Below are 20,664 nucleotides of genomic sequence, written 5' to 3'. Positions count from 1 at the left end.
CCTGTGTTTATGCTGGTATGCCAGCACCATAGATATTTAACAACTCTTTCACCTCTCAGTGTCTTCTCACGTGCTGACTTACCTGCTTAGATAAATTACTTGTCTAATGCCACTTAAAGAAACCAGGTGCAGACTCCAGCAGAACTGTAATAAGTGCAGACAAATTTCTTTAATGACATACCCAAAAAGCTGAATGTTTATTGCTCCCAGGCTTCCTTGTAGAGATCTGTAACATGAATGAAAGATCAGCTGTATGACTAAAACTGTCATACTGGATGCCTTTATGTATACATAGGATCATGTACACCAAACTTTAACTGCAGTGTTTTGAATCTTGACTGCCTCCAATATAGCAGAGCTTTCTATTTGTGCAACAGACATTTTCATTCAAGTGCTAACTCAGTTGCTTTAATCAAAGGCTAGATTAACCCATTCAGTATGTTTCACTGCCACTCCCCATAAAAATTTTCATTGCAAAATGTTCCACCAGTCAATAGATGAGGTGCTTATCTGAAAAGCCTTGTTTCAGTCACTAGAAGTGTGAGTGGTATTTTCAACATGAGCATTCTGTCATTGTAAGGAGAACCATCAACTGACAATCTTGCTGAGATGTGTTACTTGAAAAATGATGTCATTGGTGAAATCAAGTATTTCCTCTTACAAAATCTGCATATATAAGCAAATTAAAGGTATCTGGACAAAAAAAACCCAAAAACAACAGGTTTCCTTAGAAGACCCTCTTGCCTCAATCATGAAGGATCCTTAGAAGTTGGATCAACATCCAACTTTTGGTGGAAATGAGGACCACCTGCTCTGGATTACTTGGTCACCCATCTGAAGAACAAATTCAATAGATTCTGTGCCTGTTGAAGTTCCAGGTATGTGACAGATGGATTCATTTTCTCACAGGGAGAAGGTACCAATATTTTTAGTTTAAATGAATTTCCAGGAAATAGAAAAGTTAAACTAGGGCTGATCCACTGACACAGCACTTAAATCTGTAGGACTTAAGTCTCTAGCACAAAACCAAAGTCAACCACTTCTCTGAATTGTCATGCTTTACATACCAGAGCGACTGTGGACAAATTAATTTCAGATGCTGTAAAGGATAGGCTTGCATTTTAGTTATTAATGGATCATAAAGAAGTAACATTATGTAGAAGAGTTATCGACTATGGTTGTATTCATTCATTTTCTCCCTTTGACCCTAAAGTGCAGCAGGTACAAAGATCCAGTTTTAACACCAGTTCAGTTAAAGTTCCTATAAGAACTATTTTAGCAAAGGTACATTCCATTACAAGATACCAGTTCTTCACATATGACCCTATCGGTCCTTTTGATGTCCGATTCCATTGTGGGACTTGGACCCCACGTTTATTTGCAGATTCTGATTCTTCCATTCATACATTTTGCATTGTTTAGTCCTATCTTTTACAGAAAAAAACTTTATATAGAAGGTAAGATAAGGCAAGAGATGCCCTCTACCACAAGAGTGAAGAGTTATCATATACGAATGAAAAGAGATTTCACACAGGGTCATACACCTATGTTCATGTAGAAAACTGACACTAGGTTTTCTAAGAAACGAAACAATGTGCTTATCTATGTTAGTTTCTTAAAATCCTCTCTCACAGTGTATATGTACTGCATATGCTATGTGGTACATATGCTGTGCCCTAATAGCAGCAGCAAAATTCTTTATGATAAAGATCAGTGGAGCATACAAAACAAGGTAGAATGTGTATGTGGACAAAACATTTTGAAGAGCAGTCATTATTGCAAGCAAAATTTTTAAACGTACTGGATTTTTTTTTAATTACATGGGCAGATGTTTAAGGATATAAATACATTAACCAAAGATAAGTCAACAAAATTGGGTTATGTTGTGTTTAACAGCATTTATGAAAAGGGCTGTGCTTCTTAATTATGATGCGTAATGTATTCACTTTGAAAGAGTCTACAAGCTGTGTATAGCTTGTATAGAGCTATGTATACGTAGAAGATTCAAAGTTTTCATGGCTTGGGTTAGAGTGTTCTCAGAGTCAATTGTTATCAGTGCAGACATGAAAATATTAGTTACTGAGGGGCAAACTATCACGGTAGGCAATGTAAAATGTAGGTAGACATTTTTTATGCAGTTATGCATCAAGTTGTCAAAGTGAGCTTAAAGTATTTTAGCAGTTTTCATTAAAAGTATAAACCTGTTACAGTTAACAGTACGCGTTCTGCTAGTTCATAAGTACTTTTTTAAACAGGCAGACATACAAATAGCTCCAATATTTGTAAAACTTTTCAACAGGTTAAAACTGCTGAATCAAAAATAACTAATTTAATCTACCTGAAGCATACTCTAGAACTTGTGGAGCCTCTAAAAGTAAGCTGTTGTTGTCATTTTTTTTGTAAAGTACAGACTGTTTTGTCCTTATTTTTATACAGTGCAGTTTGTTAAATTTCATAGAATATCTCAAGTTGGAAGGGACCAATAAGGATCATTGAGTACAAAAAAAATTATTTTACTTTATATCTTGCAGAACGCAATACCGCCAACTTAATCTGTTAATTCTTAAGCCAATTGAAAATACGCATTTGAGTCTAATACTCTTTAAGAACTGGATTCCTACCATTACCCAAGTAATTGATTTTATAACAAACATTTAACTGAAACTCCTGCTCAGATTCTGTAAGCTGCTTATGCAACTGCTAGTAAGCCTCAGTGACTCTTAAGAACGTTCAGTCCTTTAAAAGGGCTACAAAACAGAAGTAACTGTTCATGTCCATATTTTAATCTTCAACAGGCTGCTTTAAGAAGCTGTAACACACCACTGCTAAAGGCTTATTGCAATTCCCTTGAAGATACAAGGTGTGTATTATAATATTTTAGCTAGTGTGTTAGAAACTCTCATCTTTCTTAAGAATGTATGATTAAAGATGTTGCATCTTTGCTTATTTGTAGTTACAGGTATCACTCAATTCTTTTGCCTAAAAGCTGATTTTAATTGTCAAAAATTCTGATTTTCAACTAACAAACGAATGCAGGTGTTGTGGTCTAACACCAGCCAGTAACTAAGCACCACACAGCCCTCACTCACTCCCTCCCTCACAGTGGGATGGAGGAGAGAATCAGAAAAAACAAGTAAAACTCATGGGTTGAGATAAGAACAGTTTAGGAAGAACAGAAAGGAAGAAACTAACAATGATAATAATAACAATAGTAAAATGACAATAATAATAAAAGGAATTGGAATATACAGAACAAGTGATGCACAATGCAGTTGCTCACCACTCACTGACTGATGCCCAGTTAGTTCCTAAGCAGCAATCCCCCCAGGCCCACTCCCCTCAGTTTATATACTGGGCATGACATCACATGGTATGGAATACCCCTTTGGCCAGTTTGGGTCAGCTGCCCTGGCTGTGTCTGCTCCCAACTTCTTGTGGCCCTCCAGCCTTCTTGCTGGCTGGGCATGAGAAGCTGAAAAATCCTTGACTTGGCCTAAACATCACTTAGCAACAACTGAAAACATCAGTGTGTTATCAACATTCGTCTCATACTGAAACCAAAATATAACACTATACCAGCTACTAGAAAGAAAATTAACTCTATCCCAGCCAAAACCAGGACAACAGGGAAAAAAGAAAACCAGAAAGTTAGCTATGATACTGCAGTTGCTGATGAACTGCACTCCATTAGAAATAATTCTGAAAAGGCTGAAGTAGTGGTTTCCTAGAGTCCCTATAATAGTGCAAAAACCAACTGTTGCCTGTGTATTTGAGATATAATTTCTATCTCCCAAAGATTTGAATGATATCTTTGGTCATACTTCATTCTGAGGTGAAAATAGACATGAAATTTAGTGTTTGGTTTTAACAGTAGAGAACTGTTTCAATTATGTGTAATACTCTTATTTGTAATTTTGGGATGATATTGCAAATAAAAATCATAAAGTATTATGTAGCTAATTAGCGATACAACTAATATTGCAGATTCCAAATTATACTTGAAAAGATTACAACTGTAATTAATGATGATACAAGGTACACAAAAGGATGTCTGAGCATGAGGACCCAGAAATGTTATGCTGTTAAGCCTAACATCAATGAATTCCTTGACATAGCTCGTAGAACATACACAGAAATTGTTGATGACATAGCAGGTATTTCTAAACCAAGATTTTTATTTATTTGGAGTTCAAAGTATGTTGCACCTGGCATCTAGAAGCCATGTAATCATATGTATTGTAACCTTCTCGTTTGTAAAAAGTATTTCGTATTAGTATAAACTGATTGTCACTGATAAGTAACTGAAGTAACTTTTGAGATAGATATTGAGATTCTCCTTTTGTAGATAAAAACTCAGTTTTATTTTAATGAAGTTGAACTACGTTGTGATTCCTGTATTTAAAACTCTGTTGCTCCTTATCCTCTAGAAGTACAAAACAGTTAAAGTAACGTAACAGAATTAATCCAACTAAAACATTCTGCATAAAACATGTAAATCTTTGTTTTAGCTTCTCTGACTTCTTTGTTCTTTATATTTTAAGCAGTCTTGATCTATCCGTGGACTACTTTTTAGCCAAGCTACTAAGAGTTGGAAAATACGAACAAAAGGAATTTAACATAATGTCTGTTACTGTGTTTTAGTAACCTTCTTGTTTATCATGAAGTCAAAATAGAAGAAAAAAGATTATCTTCTGGAATGGATCTCCTTTTTCTTAGTATAAAATGTTGATTTCTAGCTAAAGGACCACCTTCTTATTTTACAATATAATTGGAAACTTAAAAGAACATCAGAAACTTTAGCATCTGTCATATATTGTGAGCTTCCTGTTTCCTTCTAGTTTTACATTCCACGCAGTACACAGTGAAAAGAACAGATGCTATTGTTTTTTATTTCCTAAACCTTCCAAAATTTGGTAGCTGCTAGGATTCCAGAATGTGTGCACAGATGTGTTCCCCTTGCCCATTTTCACTGTAGCCCACATACTTGCAGAAGGGATTCTTCTCTCTTTGCCTCTCTACTGGATTAAACTCTAAATGACTCCAAGACGGAAATACTGATGTAATCTACCTGGACTTCTGTAAGCTCTTTGATATGGTCCTCCACAACATCCTTGTTGCTAAATTGGAGGGAGATGGGTTTGACAAAGGAATGAGAGATGGATATGAGATGGATAAGGAATTGGCTGGATGGCTGCATCCAAAGAGTTACAGTCAATGGCTCAATGTCCAAGTGGAAACCAGTAACAAGTGGTGTCCCTCAAGGGTCTGTACTAGGACCAATACTATTTAATATCTTCATCAATGACATAGACAGTGGGATTGAGTGCACCCTCAGCAAATTTGCAGACAAGACCAAGCTGAGTGGTGCAGCTGATTTGCTAGAGGAAGGGGATGCCATCCAGAGGGACCATGATAGGCTTGAGGAGTGCACCTCTGTGAACCTCTTGCAAGTCCAACAAGGCCAAGTTGCAAGGTCCTGCACCTAGGGTCAGCACAATCCCCAGTATCAGTGTAGGCTGGAGGATGAATAGATTGCAAAGAAGGTCTTGGGGATACTGGTGGACAAAAAATTGGACATGAGCTGGCAATGTGTGCTTGCAGCCCAGAAAGCCAATTGTATCCTGGCCTACCTAAAAAGAAGCATGGCCAGCAGGTCGAGGGAAGTGATTCTCCCCCTCTATTCTGCTCTGGTGAGACCCTGCCCGGAGTACTGCATCCAGCTCTGGGGTCTCCAGCACAAGGACATGGACCTGTAGAGTGGGTCCAGAGGAGGGCCACAAAACTGGTCAGAGGGCTGGAACACCTCTCCTGTGAAGAAAGGCTGTGAGAGTTGGGGTTGTTAAGCCTGGAGAAGAGAAGGCTCCAGGGAGACTTTATTATGGCCTTTCAATATATAGAGGGGTTTATAAGATGGAGAAAGACCTTTTTTACCAAAGCCTATATTGACAGGACAAGGGGCAATGCTTTTAAACTGAAAGAGAGTAGATTTAAGTTCAACCTAAGGAAGAAATTTTTTGTGATGAGGGTGGTGAGGCACTGGAACGGGTTGCCCAGAGAAGCTGAGGATGCCCCATCATTGGAAGTGTTCACGGGCAGGCTGGGTGTGGCTTAGAGCAACCAGATCTGGTGAAAGATGTCCCTGCCCATGAAAGTGGGGGTTGGACTAGATGATCTTTAAAGGTCCCTTCCAACCTAAACCGTTCTGTGATTCAATATCCAGAACGTCCTAAGTTGCTAGTCTATGTTGTGAATGGTTAGAACATGAGAGTGGACAAGCTTAGAGCAATGAGCAGCAGGGAAGTGCTGCTAAGTAGCTCCATCCTTTCTTCTCACAGGAGTACTACACTATTACCCTCTTTGCAGTATTCAGAATTCGCATGATTTAACCATATATATTCTTCTATCATCTAACAGTTTCCTCCATGTGGTATCTTCTCAGCTAGGAACAGGTGGATTTAAGGGGGGGCGATTACAAATGTAAAGCATTACCCTGAGCCTGAGGAAAGAAGATTGCTTAGAATCATGGACTGGTTAAAAACTGAGAGTCCCTAGTCTACAGTTCATATTCTGTCTACTGATTAGACACTGACACTAAGTGCTTGAGCAAACTTTCCTTTCCATAATTAGGCCCACCTGGGAGTTGGTCAAATGCATGAACTGTCTTGAAAGAACACACGAATTTATCTGATTTTTTCCCCAATAGCTTTATACAGCCAGATTTGTTACATTAATACGTTACTTAAATAACTCCCTGGAGACCCACTTCTAAGGTTTCTTGTCATATTACTTACCTGAGACATTCAACACCTATAAATCACATTAACAGTATGCGTCTTTGTATCAACACAAACGTGTATGTGTGGCATGCATGTGCATGTATGTAATTTGGGTCGAATCTTTATTTGTGGTATGTAGGTATGATAACACAACTTGCAGAAAAGTACAACCTACCATTGAAAACAAGTTTCAGCTCTACTCGTGGATTTTTTATCCAGATGAATGTTGATTGTTCAACATTACCCAATGGCCAACTTCCTTCAGAATTTACAAAGGTATCTGTACTAGATATGTTTTTTCATAATATGTTTGTATACTTAATGTATATGAAATGTTTAGGACATGAATAAAGTACACATTATACAGTAATTTAAGCAACAATTAAAATAATTTCAGTGAAGATATCTAGAAGTAAATGAAGGTATAATTGGTATGTTTTTATAACTGCCCTATTTCTAGTTATACTTAATGTAGTCAGCAGTGTGCAATTACATACAATTACATTGTGTGTAAATATAAAGTCATATATCTTGCTGATAACTCCATTCTTTTATATGGATTTTTCATAGAAATCTATATGGGAAAAATGAAACCAGGCACTGTTTTTCTGCTTTTTCCCCCCCGTATTGTTACTGGTTTTCTTTTTAGAAACTATTTTTGTTTCTGATAATATGGCAAGTTCTTATTGTTGGTTTGAATTCCCTGTAGATCACTAAAATGAAAAACACATATAGCTTCACTTCAGCAGATTTAATAAAAATGAATGAAAGATGTCAGGAGTCCTTGAGAGAAATATATCACATGACCTACTTGTAAGACCATTTAAAACTATTTAATATTTGCTAACTACATTTGTTTTGTCCAGTTAACAGCTAATTATGTGTTTTCTTAAAGCTATATTTCTGTTAAGTTATGGCTACTTACAGATATAATTCAAAGTGAAACCGATTAAGTGTACTTCCTGCGACAAAAAAAACCCCACAAAGTGTGTATTGTATTAAAGGTCATTAAAAATAGATAGGCATTTATTAATAAGGGTGGCCGTCATATTTGCTAAATTTTTATGAGTGAATTATCTACACAAAATGACACAATGAATGCATTAGTTTTGTAATACAGAATCATTACTTCTAATAATTTCCTTGCATTTACAGTAGAACTGTATATTTCTGTATTTTGTTGTTGCTGCATGTCATGTTGCTCTGCTGTCTATTTCAGAAGACTTACTAGTGTAATGTTGCATGTCCCTTTAATGCAAATTCTTTCTAGAAACCGTGTGGGGTTTCTATTAACATGAAGGCCTAAGGGAGTTCGAGTCACATTTGATGTGTTAATAAAACATACTTGATTGCATAGCTATATTTTTAGTTCATTTTCTTTGTGAAGCTTTCTTATGAGCTGTTGGTATTTGAGCTGTGTCTTGTGTCTGATAGCAGAATTTGATCTGAGATGATGGTATAAGATCTTAAATTGCTTCCAAGAAATTTATACATTTGCTTGCTTCTGGCAGAGATGATTGCATTTTATGAGTAACCTCCTATCCTAATATATGCAGTATGAACTTTATTAACTTGCTTTATTTCTGTAAGTTGTATAAAGTGACAGTATGTACCGTGCAGCAACTAAATCAGTGTCTTATTTCAGAATAGTGTGTAAACTACTGAGTGAGATCTATGAACACATTCATTGCCTATACAAGCTGTCTGACATTGTCTCAATGCTGGATATGCTGCTTTCATTTGCCCATGCCTGCACTCTTTCTGATTATGGTAAGTTTTTTCTTTGATTCCATTGTGGGCCATATAATGACCCTCCTGTTGGAGAATATCCAGGCTGTTTGTCTGGTTCTCCAATTGCTAAGCCCACATCATTTATTTTTCTGGGTCTCAGTAGGCTTTAGGTGAGTGCCTCTGGTCTATCCTTGCCAGTTTTGTGCTGATGTTCTTTCTCTTTCCATTCATTGAAATTACATTCTGCCATTTAGCTGCTGTAAGCTTTCACAGCCGGTCTTTTTAAGATAGCCAGTTTAAGCATGTTCTATTCAAAAGCACAAAGACTGTGAACATTCTGAATCTACACTTCTGTTCTGAAAGGGCACAAGATAATATAAGCTGATCAACATTAAGTATATACCATGAAACAAAATATGTGGCTACCTTTGTTTATCTGCTTCAATTTCTGTGGCACTTTCAGACACTTTTGGAAGTAGAGTCTTCTAAGGAATCCAGGATCACGTGCTTACCTGCATATGGTTCATCCTGCTTCCCTAGCCCCGTTCTACATTGTATAGATGAGCACATTGTCTTCAATTAATGTTGACCTGAGATACTTATCTAGAGTACAATATAGTGTAGATACTAAATCAGGTCTGGAAGCCATCTCAGATGTATTAGCTCATCATTACTGATGCTGCTATGTAATTTCCAGATCATGAGCAGCATCAGTTTACTTTGCAGTATGGACTGTGAATCTCTATGTGCTGATGATTCCAGTCATAGCACATTAATTGATATGTAACTGAACAGTAAGTGATATGCTTGAGGCATCACAACCTTTTCCCGCCAAATGAATTGGAGCACAAGTTTTCTTTAGCAGTAATAATAAGACCAAAGCCACTTAGCTTCTCCCATAAATCTACACCTGCAGTTTTGCACAGGCAGGAATGAATGGGTATCCACCAAAAGAAATGGACTGTCATTTGTAGCTTTTGGTCCCCTTTGCCATTTGATTCTCTCATCTAAATCATCAAATGACTAAAACCTACACCAGGTAGTTAGAGTTCCCCAATGTTTAAAACTGAAAAACTGTGTTGGCACTTCTTTCTTGAAGGCTGCTCCATTTAAACAGACCACCAAATTTAACAGTGCTTCTTTGTTAGCCTGGGGTACTGCTATTGAGGTAGACAAAAAGGAGGCATAAGGAATAGGTTCAGAAAAGAACTGTATTCTGACAGAAATACGTACAGATAGTCCCAGTATCAAATGGATCTATGTAGGCATAGTATACACCCAAATAATCAATATGATAAAATATAACAAAAATAGAAGGAGTGCTACTTCCTTGTTTCCTGTGCTTACATAATAAGGCACATACGTAGTAGTAACAGAGTTCATGACCCCTGTACTTTATATGCTCATAGCAGTACAAAAATAAATTATTAAAAATATATTATCTGTGAAACTGGCTTTCAGATTTTCTGTTTTAATTACTTCTTAAGTTTTGTTCTTTGTATTTTTCTTTATTACTGGAGTCCAACCCTACTTACTGAAGAACACAAACACAGAATGCTAATTTAGAAATTAAGTGTTAGTTATGGGATTCTTTTTGTAGTAATAAATCATGAAGACTTGCATGACAATCAGAATCTATACCTGAAGGTGGCTGGTAATTCTTCCCAACTGCTGCATGTTAGGCTTGTTCACTACAGGAAAGTAGAAATTAGGGAATCAGGACCACAAAGTTTGACTTCTGCTCTGCAAGAATTACTTTATTTCAAAATGCAGTAGTTTAATAACATGAAGGTTTCCACACTAACTCTGCAGTGTTTTATATCTTTTTTCTCATTTAGTTCGTCCAGAATTTACGGATACTTTAGCGATCAAGCAGGGTTGGCATCCCATTCTTGAAAAGATAGCTATGGAAAAACCTGTATCTAACAACACATACCTGACAGAGGGTAACAATTTTGTCATTATTACAGGACCAAATATGAGTGGAAAATCAACATACCTAAAACAGATTGCTCTCTGTCAAATTATGGCACAGATTGGTGAGTAAGAATGTACTGTCTTAGGAACCTTCTGCAGCACATTTATTGTTTTCTAGTTAAAAATATTTATGAAGTTGAATGATTTGGATTCTAGAATAAGATTTTGTCTAAATAGTAACAGGTAATTTTTAGTCTGTTCGCTCCTACTAGCTCTTGTGCTGCTGACAGAGGCCACTGCAAGGTTTTGGGTCTGCCATTGGAAACATTTGGGGCCTGGTCTGTGTATCTGGAAGCCTCCCCAGTCTGTCTTCAGGAAAAGCACAGTTGTATGCTTTAATTCTTTGGAGCACCTTAACCCAATCTAGCACTTTTTGCTAGATTGATAGTGAGTATCCTTGAAGTATGCCCATCGGGCCACATATGTATTTGTCACCCAAAAGGAACAGATGAACTTGAGCATACCTCAGTTATGTAGAGAAACATGCTTACAGCCAAGTAGAACTAACAGATAAATAATCAACTACTTCAAATAAAAGTAGTAATAAATACTGCAAGGTTCTATCACTAATTTGTAAAAGCAAAACAAATATTTGTAAAGTCTAACGGAGACTCATCCCTATACTTGGGAATTCCTCATGATTTTTACCTTAAAGATAAAGGTAAGGCTGGTAGCACAGGAGAAAGACCTTAGTAGGCTGGCCCTAAATCTACTAGAATGAAACTACCTGGCACTGAAGAAGAAAATTTATCCACCGTGTGTTTGTGGGTCCAGTCCCCAACAACTGCCAGTTCTTCAGGAATTGCTCTCAAAAACTTGAGTTTTAATGTGAGTAAAGGGGACTGTAAAGTCTTCTGGCAGGTTTCCTGTTCTTTTCTCTTCATTAAAACTAATAAGCCTCAAAGTCTGATAAAGGCAATATAATCTTGTTTTTGGGAAACTAAGATTCCTTGGGATTAGTAACTCAATGGCTACAGAAATGTAGGTTGATCCTAGTGTTTATTCTCACTTTTGCATCCCTTTAGATGACACACAGCTTCAGGCATATGATTTCTTAAGGTTTTACTGATAAGCTTCTTTAATTATGGTAGCTATATAATAATTTTTTCTTATAAAGTAACGGTAGAACACAATCTTAGGAAACTTTATAGAATAAGATGCATTCTCTGCAGTGCATAAAGACCAAATGTAAAACTGTTATTTTTGTTTCCCCACTGACGTATTCAGGAAAATGGGCATTTGTCACACTGATACGAGAAGACTTGTATTTTACTTGTTTTGTAGGTTCCTACGTCCCAGCAGAGTATTGTTCTTTTCGAATTGCAAAGCAAATTTTTACCAGAGTAGGTATGGATGATGATATAGAAACAAATGCATCAACATTCATGAAGGAAATGAAAGAGGTATTAAACATAGCTAATCCAGGGTCCAAGGCCCATTTTTACTGTTAAGCTAATAGAAATTGTACTAGTATATTTTCACAGAAAGAGTGTACTTTGAAAAGTAGTCAAAAATTCAGCTTTCATCTGTTAACTTGATGATAAACTACAGAAAACCAGGCATATCTTAAATAAAAATATATCCCAGTATGAGTAAAAATCAGTGCTCTATTGGATAGTAGTTTCAACATTTTGTTATTTCTTAGACCTGAAGTGATTATTTGTAGAAGCCTGAGCCCTCTCAGTTTCCTCTCCCAAACTGACAGGATTTTGAGGGAATGTGATATGTTCAATGGAAAAGAGAAAGAGTGCTGTAATATGAGTCTTTGATTAGAATTGACAGCTATTTGAAAGCTGTGAAAAGGTAAAATTTGTGGATTTGACAAGACTTTTTAAAATTTCTGCATTAAGTTTCATCTGAATAGCACAAAGTAGTCCTATTAGCAGCAGTATTCCTATTAGGGTTTTAAAAAAATGCATTTATGGGAAAGATAACACATTAAATATTTTCCTAGATAACATACATCATACAAAATGCTAATGAAAAATCACTCATCATAATTGATGAACTCGGCAGAGGTACCAGTGCTGAAGAAGGTATTGGCATTTGTTATGCTGCCTGTGAATATCTGTTGAATTTAAAGGTAATTCTGTTTTGAAAAAAAAATTAAACCTTATAATTATTTTGTCCTACTGAAAGTCAATACAGTATTTTCTCATAATTTAACTTCATTTTTGTAGAGATTTCTTGCCTAAATATGATATTTTTCATAACTGGTGAATAGTAAGAATTAGTGATAGAGAAAAAATGCTGATGTAAACTGCGCTTCTGTTCACTGGTTGTTGGATTTAACCCCAGTAGGCAGCAGAACGCCACCCAGCTGCTCACTCACTCCCCCACAGTGAGATGGGGGAAAAGAATTGGAAGGGTAAAACTGCAAAAACTTGCGGGCTTAGATAAAGACAGTAAAACAAAGCCGCGCACACAAGCAAAGCAAAACAAGGAATTCATTCACCACTTGCCGTTGGCAGGCAGGTGTTCAGCCATCTCCAGGAAAGCAGGGCTTCATCACACGTGATGGTTACTTGCAAGACAAACACCACAGCTCTGAACATCCCTCCTTTCTCCTTCCTCTCTGCAGCTTTTATTGCTGCATCATATGGTCTGGAATATGGTCAGTTGGGGTCAGCTGTCCTGGCTGTGTCCCTTCCCAACTTCTTGTGCACCCCCAGCCTACTTGCTGGTGGGGCTGGGTGAGAAGCAGGAAAGGCCTTGACGCTGCGCAAACACTGCTTAGCAATAGCTAAAACATGGGCATGTTACCAACACTGTTTTGGTCACAAATCCAAAACGTAGCACCATACAGGCTACTGTGAGCAAATTAACTCTAGCCCAGCCAAAACCAGTGCGCTGATCACCTATTTCTGTACAGCTTTGTATGCTTGAATGTTAAAGGTGAACCTGTTTACCTGGCTGTTACCCTTCCAAAATACAGTGGTAGTTCTATACAACTTATGAATTGGTCACAGAAATTAGAGATTGTTTAGAAAAGTGGAAGATGGTTTTAGAGGGGTTGGAAGTTTCACCTCTATTACCAGTTACATCACAAACCTCAGGTTGTTGTCAGCTTTTTGAAATAAGCGTGTAGGTGTTCAGTTTCTCATCAGAATTTACTCGGAGTACTTTTGTGGTTTGATTTCAAAAGCTCAGATATTTTCTATAGCTTGTACTTTTGGCAGAACATTCCTTGCGAGTAAGGCAACTATTTGACAATCATTCAAATTAGCCCTAGTCAAATTTTGCAGGCATCATGGATTGCCTGTTACTCCTGATATGCTTTTCCTTCTATTGAGAAAGGAGTGGGAGAACCCCCAGTTGGGAAAGATAACCTTGCCAGTGGTAGAACTCAATGCTTAAAGATTTTAATTTGCTTTAGTAATTTAAAGACAGCTTTTCAATGTTTTGGAGGAAAACCTGGACATCTGTGACATCATTTATTTTTTCCTATTTATTGTCATTTATTCCAGGATCATTTCCAAAATAGATTTTCTTTCTTGTTTCCTTATTTAGGCGTTTACATTGTTTGCTACACATTTCCTGGAACTGTGTCATATAGATGCTTTGTATCCCAATGTGGAAAATTACCATTTTGAAGTGCAACATATGAGAAGCAGTGCTGGAAATAAGGAGAAAATTGCTTACACTTACACACTCTCTAAAGGATATACAGAGGAAAAGAACTACGGTAATGGATTCCAAAATGACTTTAACTTAGTACAGATTATATAGGATACTATTTCAGTTATTAGGCATCTAACTATTTTTCTGCTGACAGATATCTGCTGAGTTTATTTGTCTCTCATGGAGTAACAACTGCAGATCTGTAATATATTCCAAATACTTGTGCTTTAAGTAACCATGTAGTGAGATAGTAGTTTGGGGTAGTATGAAGAACTTACATGAAATTTCATAGTGAAAAAAAATTTTAGTAATGTCGGTACCTACTTGATTCACCTCTGTTTGAACAAGATGAGCCATTCTGAGCACGAAGCACTTGAGCTGATTTAATCTCTGCTGATGGAAGCGAGTGAAAGTTCTGGAGAGACTTAAAAGCTGTGAATGCTGAGGTTTGTGTTATGCAAAACTCTCTTCTATGTCTGCCATAAGTAATAATATATCAGTTAAATAGCAGCTTGGCCCTTTTTGATTAGCAAAAAGGAATCAAGTTTCTTTGAAAAAGGACAGGAATTTTACTGTGTCTCAGCCTAAGGCTATTTTGAGAGGTTCCACTAAAGCATCAGTGTTCTCAGGAAAGTGGGTTAATTTTAGAATAAATCATACTGAAGACTGTACTGGTGGATGGATTATGAGTCAATAAATCAGTGAGTGACAGTAAGGCATAGCTACCTGTTTTAAAGAGTTACAGAAATCCACATGTTTCCAAATACTAGATTCTGAAGTTGGATCCTTGATTTAGGTGACATTTAATCAATAGGAAATTAGCTACACTTGACTTGTGCAAGCTAGTGGTAACTGAAGACTACAAATTATTCCAGTCAAGCTTCAATTAATTGGACTTAAAACATTTCTTTATCAGAATTTTGGAATAAGTTTCTTTATCTTTGGCAGCACAAGCTCAATTTCGGATGCTACGCCACCACTAACGCAGAAAAATCGTATGTTTAGAGAGTATTCTCAGAGAACAGGAAACCTTTAGTAACTCAGTGTTGGTGTCTTGGCTTTACCTTACTTGAGCAAAGTTACATTCTAAGAAAGAGTGCAAGGGCTCTTCTTAACCCTTTTTTTGTTTTTAACCCTACAGTATTAAAGCACCCAATGAAGCACGGAATTTTCTCAGAACAGCCACAGGCAAAGGAAAAAATCATGTTAGGGCAGAAGAAAATATTTTACATCTCTTTCTTACCCTGAGTATCTGGCAGTTTGGCTACTGGCAACAGAGTAGCAGTTGGAACTTGACATCCATATCCACTGGATGTCTGGATTTAATGGAGAGTGCATTTAGCACAACCTCAGTATTTTCTGGCCTACCAAATTAAAAAACTAAACAGAAGCTGTTAACACCACTATGCCATTTTTTTCCTTTAACCCCTAATGTGTCTCATCCTGCCAAGTTACAATATTACCAGCAGTAACTTCACCTGGAAGTGTATCTTAGAGGTAGCATTACAACAAAGTAGACATTTTCTTTTGTAACTCTCAAACCCATATTGTTCATTTAAAAAAAAATGAAAAAGAGACACAAAGAGAAAATGTATATCAAAATTATTTTAATAAAAATGAAAACTTCACCCTTTAAAAAAACCAGGCTAAGTTAATTCTGGCAGACATAGTGTGGAAGGTAGGAAGAAAAATTATATAAAAAATCCTGATTTATGTTTTATATGTTTAGGATTAAAAGCTGCAGAAGTTTCTTCCCTACCATTATCGGTAATTTTGGATGCAAAGGAAATCACAAATCATATTGCAAAACAAATTTTGGTATGTAGTAGAAAATTATAATACTGTAATTCACAGTTTTTATAAAATGGAAATATATTTTCAGTTTCTGAAAGGATATAGGATGAGCACTGCCTATGGTTTTATGAAAACAGATTTCATTAAAATTTGTATTTCTGGAACCAGTTATAAAAGATTATGCTGAAGGTCCCTGTTAGGTGACAACACAAAGCAGTCCTTAGGGTTAAGGAGTATTGCATGTAATGTTGGTGTACAAACCAAGAATCAGGAGATCAGGAACAGGCTGGAAAATAGCTAATATTAGTATTTTAATAATAGAACATAATCAGTTTTGTATTTTAATGCATGTGTATGTTTTTAAGAACAGCACAGGCAGCAAAGCACTCCTGAGATGATGAAACAGAGAGCTGTATACCATTTAGCAATGAGATTGGTTCAGACTGCCAGAAATTCTCGACTGGATCCAGACAGTTTGCGTATATATTTGAAAGGCTTGAAGAAAAAGTACGAAGCCAGCTGTCCTGTACCCAGACAAAATGATGAGCAACAGTAATGTGTAACATAGGCTGTTACTCTAATTTTTATGACTGCAAGATGATTTTGGGTTTTTTCCATAGTATTAGAAAACACTGCTTTTCACATGTTTTTAAATTCTTAATTCTTAGTCTAAATCATATTCACTACTGAAAGACCATATCTTTCACAGTTTTTTTTCCCCCAAACATACCTGAAATAAAAGCATTTACTGTCTATGAGGAACACAATTCTTTTTGATAATGAACTATATCCCTTCCATTATTTTAGAGACAAAAAAGTTGTATAAAATTTTGTATTTTCTATAAGATATATCTGGTATTATAGCTCTTGCATCTGATACTAAAGATCTTGCCTAACAAAAAGCAGTCTTTAAAACAGATGGTCCACTTGTCTTGCATAGGCAGGCTCTATTTGTACTGTTGAACGTGCATCCATAAATCCTGTTGTTCCCTGCTCAAGAAGGGTGCTAGCTCTCAGTCATTATGCTTAATGCAACATAATGTAGGCAGTCCAGGACTGCTTCCTTTCGAGAACTGGGCAGCCAGAGCTTTTTTGTAACACAGTAATAGCAAATTACTCTGGTATTGACACTGTTGATCATTTTTTGTTTAGAAAGTGACTAACAGGAAATCAACAAAAAGTTTAATATCCTTCTTCATTGATTTTTTTTTTAGTACAACTTCATTGAGTGACTGCAGCCATGTATTCCCGCTTGAAGGAATTTATCTTTCCTCACTTCCTTCTAACCAACTTTGGCCAAGAGTTCTTATATATTTCTATTTTATATATATGTGTGTGTGTGTATATATAAAATTTATTATGCATATATCTATAAAATGGGTAATACACAACAGTGCAATATCTACAACAGTGCAATATCTAGTTTATAACAACAAATATATTTTTATGTATAGTTATACTATGTATTTCCTTAGTAAAACGTGCCTGAGGACAGTGCCACGGGAAGGGGGTACCCATGGTGTCTGAGGTGGTGGGGGCTGGTCCCAAGGTCTTTCAGATGTCTTTGGATCCCTGGGGCTTCCTGGAGAACCCCAGTGCTCTTCACAGGGCTGCAGGGGATTTCCCTTGCCCTTCATTTGTAGCTTGATGTGCCCCAGAGCCTTCCGTTCGCCCGCTGAATCCATCAGTTCACATTTTGAGTTGTTCCAGAGTCCTCCATATGCCTTTCTGTGTGCCCCTGAGCCCTGTGTTTGTCTTGCAGTGTGCCACAAAGTTTTCTGTTTAGCTGTCTCCCGTGCCAGAGTTTTCCCGGTGCTTTTTGGTGTGCTTCAAGGTCAGCTGTTTCTCTTTCCATGCATAGCAGGGCTCTCCCTTTGCCTTGTGCACCCAGAGTCTTCTGTCTGCCCTTGTCATCCCCTGATCTTGTCTTGGTTTTCCTTTTATTGCACCCCAAGAGCTCTGCATCTGTTCTCTTGTCCCCTTAATACTCTTCCCTCTTTGTGCACCCCTGAGCTCTTCCTTTAGCTTTCAGCAAGCTGCTGTCAGGATCTGGGATGCGCCTCTGCTGCCCCAGCAGACCTGGTTGTCTCTTTGGGGGCTGGTGGCCACGGCCCCGCGTTCCCCATGGGCCGCAGCTGTAGGCCGGGGGTTGGGCAGGAAAGGTGCCTGGCCGGTGCGGCTGATGGCGACGGCCTCTGTGTTCCACGGGCTGCCGCTGCGAGGCGGAGGCGGCCGCGCTCTGTCAGGGAAGCGGGGGTGGGGGGCCGCTCTGGCCGGGGCGGCCGCGCTCTGTCAGGGAAGCGGGGGTGGGGGGCCGCTCTGGCCGGGGCGGCCGCGCTCTGTCAGGGAAGCGGGGGTGGGGGGCCGCTCTGGCCGGGGCGGCCGCGCTCTGTCAGGGAAGCGGGGGTGGGGGGCTGCTCTGGCCGGGGAGGGCGCGCCCGAGCTGGTGTGGGACGGCGGAGCCGCCGCTGAGCATCAACCGCCAGCTGGGACGGGCACTGGCACTACGGCTGCAACCGCCGAGGCTGTAGGCGCGGGCGGGGGGTCTCCGCAACAGCGAACGTCCCGGACGAGGCGACGCAAACAGCGGGGGGCGCTGGGGAGGCGCGATGGGCAAGCCGCGCTGGGGGCGGGGGGTGCCCCGGTGCAGTGGGGAGCCGGGTCCGCGGGGGCGGCCGGCACACGGTAGCCGTGGTGGAGGGAAGAGACGCGCGGGGGCGGCGGGGCAGCGGCATCGAGGGGAGCTGCTCGCCGTTGGGTGGGAGTAGTGCGGCGGGAGCCCTGGGTCAGGTCTGAGCGCTGCGCGGGGTGGGAGGCCCCCGGGGCGGTCGGGGGGGAGCGGGTTAAGGGACGCTTCGGAGCTGTGCCGGGGGCGTGGGGCGGCGCGGCAGGGGCCATGCCGTGCCGGCATTGAACCGGAGCCGGTGGCGGGGCAGCCCTGGGCCCCTCCGGCGGGACCGATGGTCGCACTGCGGCCTCCGCGGGCGCTTCCAACCGGGCGGGAGGCGGCGAGGGACGGAAGACCTGCGGCGGCAAATCTGTCGGAACCGGGCTCCGCCGAGCATGCCGGGAGGCGCGGTGTTCGGACGGACGGCTTCGGGGCGGCCGTGTTGTGCCCGTGACGTGCCGGGAGGTGTAGTTTTCTGCCGGGGGAGGGGTCGGGTCGGCCGTGTGGCACGCTGGGAGCTGTAGTTCCGGGTGTGCCTGCCTCCTCTACCCCGCGGGAGTGACTTGGGGTGTCCGTGCGTCGCTCACATGAGAGTCCCCGGCGATTGCCGGGAACGGTGGAGTTTCCTCAGTTTTTCCCAGCTCAGGACAGGGTTTCGTGGAAGTTGCCGGTCACTGCAACTGACAGGAAGCAGTGCACGCAAAGACAATACAGTAACCAGAACTATGTGTACACTTACAAGACTAATCTTGAGCAATATCCTTAGTTACCAACTAGCCGCGATTGATGTGGTTTTGGTCCAATGGTGATTAGTTTTCCTTTATCTAGAGCTTTTATGGTTCGTTTGTCCAAATGTATGAAAGCATGCAAACCTAAAGATAAGGCATGATTTAGCCTCAGTGCCTCTTCCCGAACATACATTCTCGATAAACAGTAAATGCTCAAATTAAATTTATGTTTCAAAGTCTACTTTGATAGGGTTTTTTTTCCCTATCTCTGGGAGGACCAGGCATGGCTGTCCCCAGGGGCTGGGGCCATCCCAGGTTGACAGCAGGGGTGGGGTAAGGCAGGCAGGGAGGGTATGAAAAGCTATGAGGACTCCTGGTAGCAGTAGCTTTGCCCAGGTTGGGGCTGGGAAAGCAGCTGCTGTGAGAAGTGGTGCTACGAGGAGGGCTGTGCTGAGCTTTCCTGTTACAGGAGCAGAAGGAAAAGTCCCCAGGGAAATGTGAACAACCCACACCAAGGACCCTACAATGGCACAAGAGACCCTGGAACAGCCCTTCACTCCCCACAGCAGCCCAAGACACCATGTAACCACCTCCCAACACCACCATGTTCAGGCACCTTTTCCTGCACACAGAGAGGCTGCAGGAGGACCAGGCGCAGGTACAGAATGTCCCAAGTCACCTCCAAGCACCTACTGGAGCCACTTTTATTTTCTTCACAAGCACAGGGTCTCTTCTTGCTGCTTCTATGGTGCTCTGTGCCCTGATGTACTGTGTTGAGATACACCCTTCTCGCTGCCCTCTGCTCTGCCTGAGCATGTCAAAATGGGTGTGCCACTGAAAACTATGCTAGGATGTCTTGGCTATCTGGTATGCGACAAATAGGAGGGGGATTGAGGGGCAGGATATGAAAGAACATGTGAATGAGAAACAGCTGCCCTGGAAGCTTGAGATGGGGGCTGTGACTCAAGAGGTGTAGAAGTAGTGGGGCAAGATGGCTGTGAGGGAGGTGTGTTGTAAGTGGCAGTGCAGCGGTGCAGAGCAATTTCACGCGCGCTGTTGACTCCTGGCACTCTTGTTTTGCAGATGATGAAGAGGGATGTGGCAATTTAAGGAACGCTGTAGAGGATGTGACTTCTGTTGTGGATGGAATCTGATGCCCAGCACTGTGGAAGATAAGTTGAGGTGATAAAGGCTATTGGGGGAGGTGGTGCCTGGGGGGTGGAGGGGAAGGGCAGGCAGACACGGGGGCTGAAAATGAGATCAGCAAGGAGGGCTGTTTGAGATCAGTCAGATTTAGGCAGATAGAGGGCCCAAGGTCTTGCCTGCATGATGTGAGCATCTGTCAGGCAGGGCAGTTTCAGCCTGTGTC

General features: G+C 40.3%; 1 protein-coding gene across 5 annotated transcripts in view; it reads left to right on the top strand.

Moving 5' to 3' along the window:
* The window catches only part of MSH4 (mutS homolog 4), a 35,606-nt gene extending 18,208 nt beyond the window's left edge, over positions 1-17,398 (top strand). For 2 of the 5 annotated variants that reach the window (XM_009921466.2, XM_069788367.1), the window contains 12 exons: positions 2,300-2,374; positions 2,796-2,860; positions 3,985-4,154; positions 6,916-7,052; positions 7,486-7,589; positions 8,422-8,546; positions 10,346-10,546; positions 11,769-11,887; positions 12,439-12,567; positions 13,995-14,169; positions 15,835-15,923; positions 16,270-17,397. In XM_009921466.2, coding sequence (XP_009919768.2) covers positions 2,300-2,374; positions 2,796-2,860; positions 3,985-4,154; positions 6,916-7,052; positions 7,486-7,589; positions 8,422-8,546; positions 10,346-10,546; positions 11,769-11,887; positions 12,439-12,567; positions 13,995-14,169; positions 15,835-15,923; positions 16,270-16,455 — 1,575 coding nt within the window. In that variant the 3' untranslated portion in view covers positions 16,456-17,397. Of the gene's footprint in view, positions 1-2,299; positions 2,375-2,795; positions 2,861-3,984; positions 4,155-6,915; positions 7,053-7,485; positions 7,590-8,421; positions 8,547-10,345; positions 10,547-11,768; positions 11,888-12,438; positions 12,568-13,994; positions 14,170-15,834; positions 15,924-16,269 lie in introns of all 5 variants that reach the window. The other 3 variants (XM_069788363.1, XM_069788365.1, XM_069788366.1) reach the window with 3 other exon arrangements.
* The last annotated feature ends 3,266 nt before the right edge of the window (positions 17,399-20,664 follow it).

The sequence above is a fragment of the Haliaeetus albicilla genome, chromosome 8, assembly GCF_947461875.1.
Source record: "Haliaeetus albicilla chromosome 8, bHalAlb1.1, whole genome shotgun sequence".
Classification (NCBI taxonomy): domain Eukaryota; kingdom Metazoa; phylum Chordata; class Aves; order Accipitriformes; family Accipitridae; genus Haliaeetus; species Haliaeetus albicilla.
The sequence above is the reverse complement of the archived record's forward strand: the minus strand, read 5'-3'. Positions and strand labels throughout refer to the sequence as shown.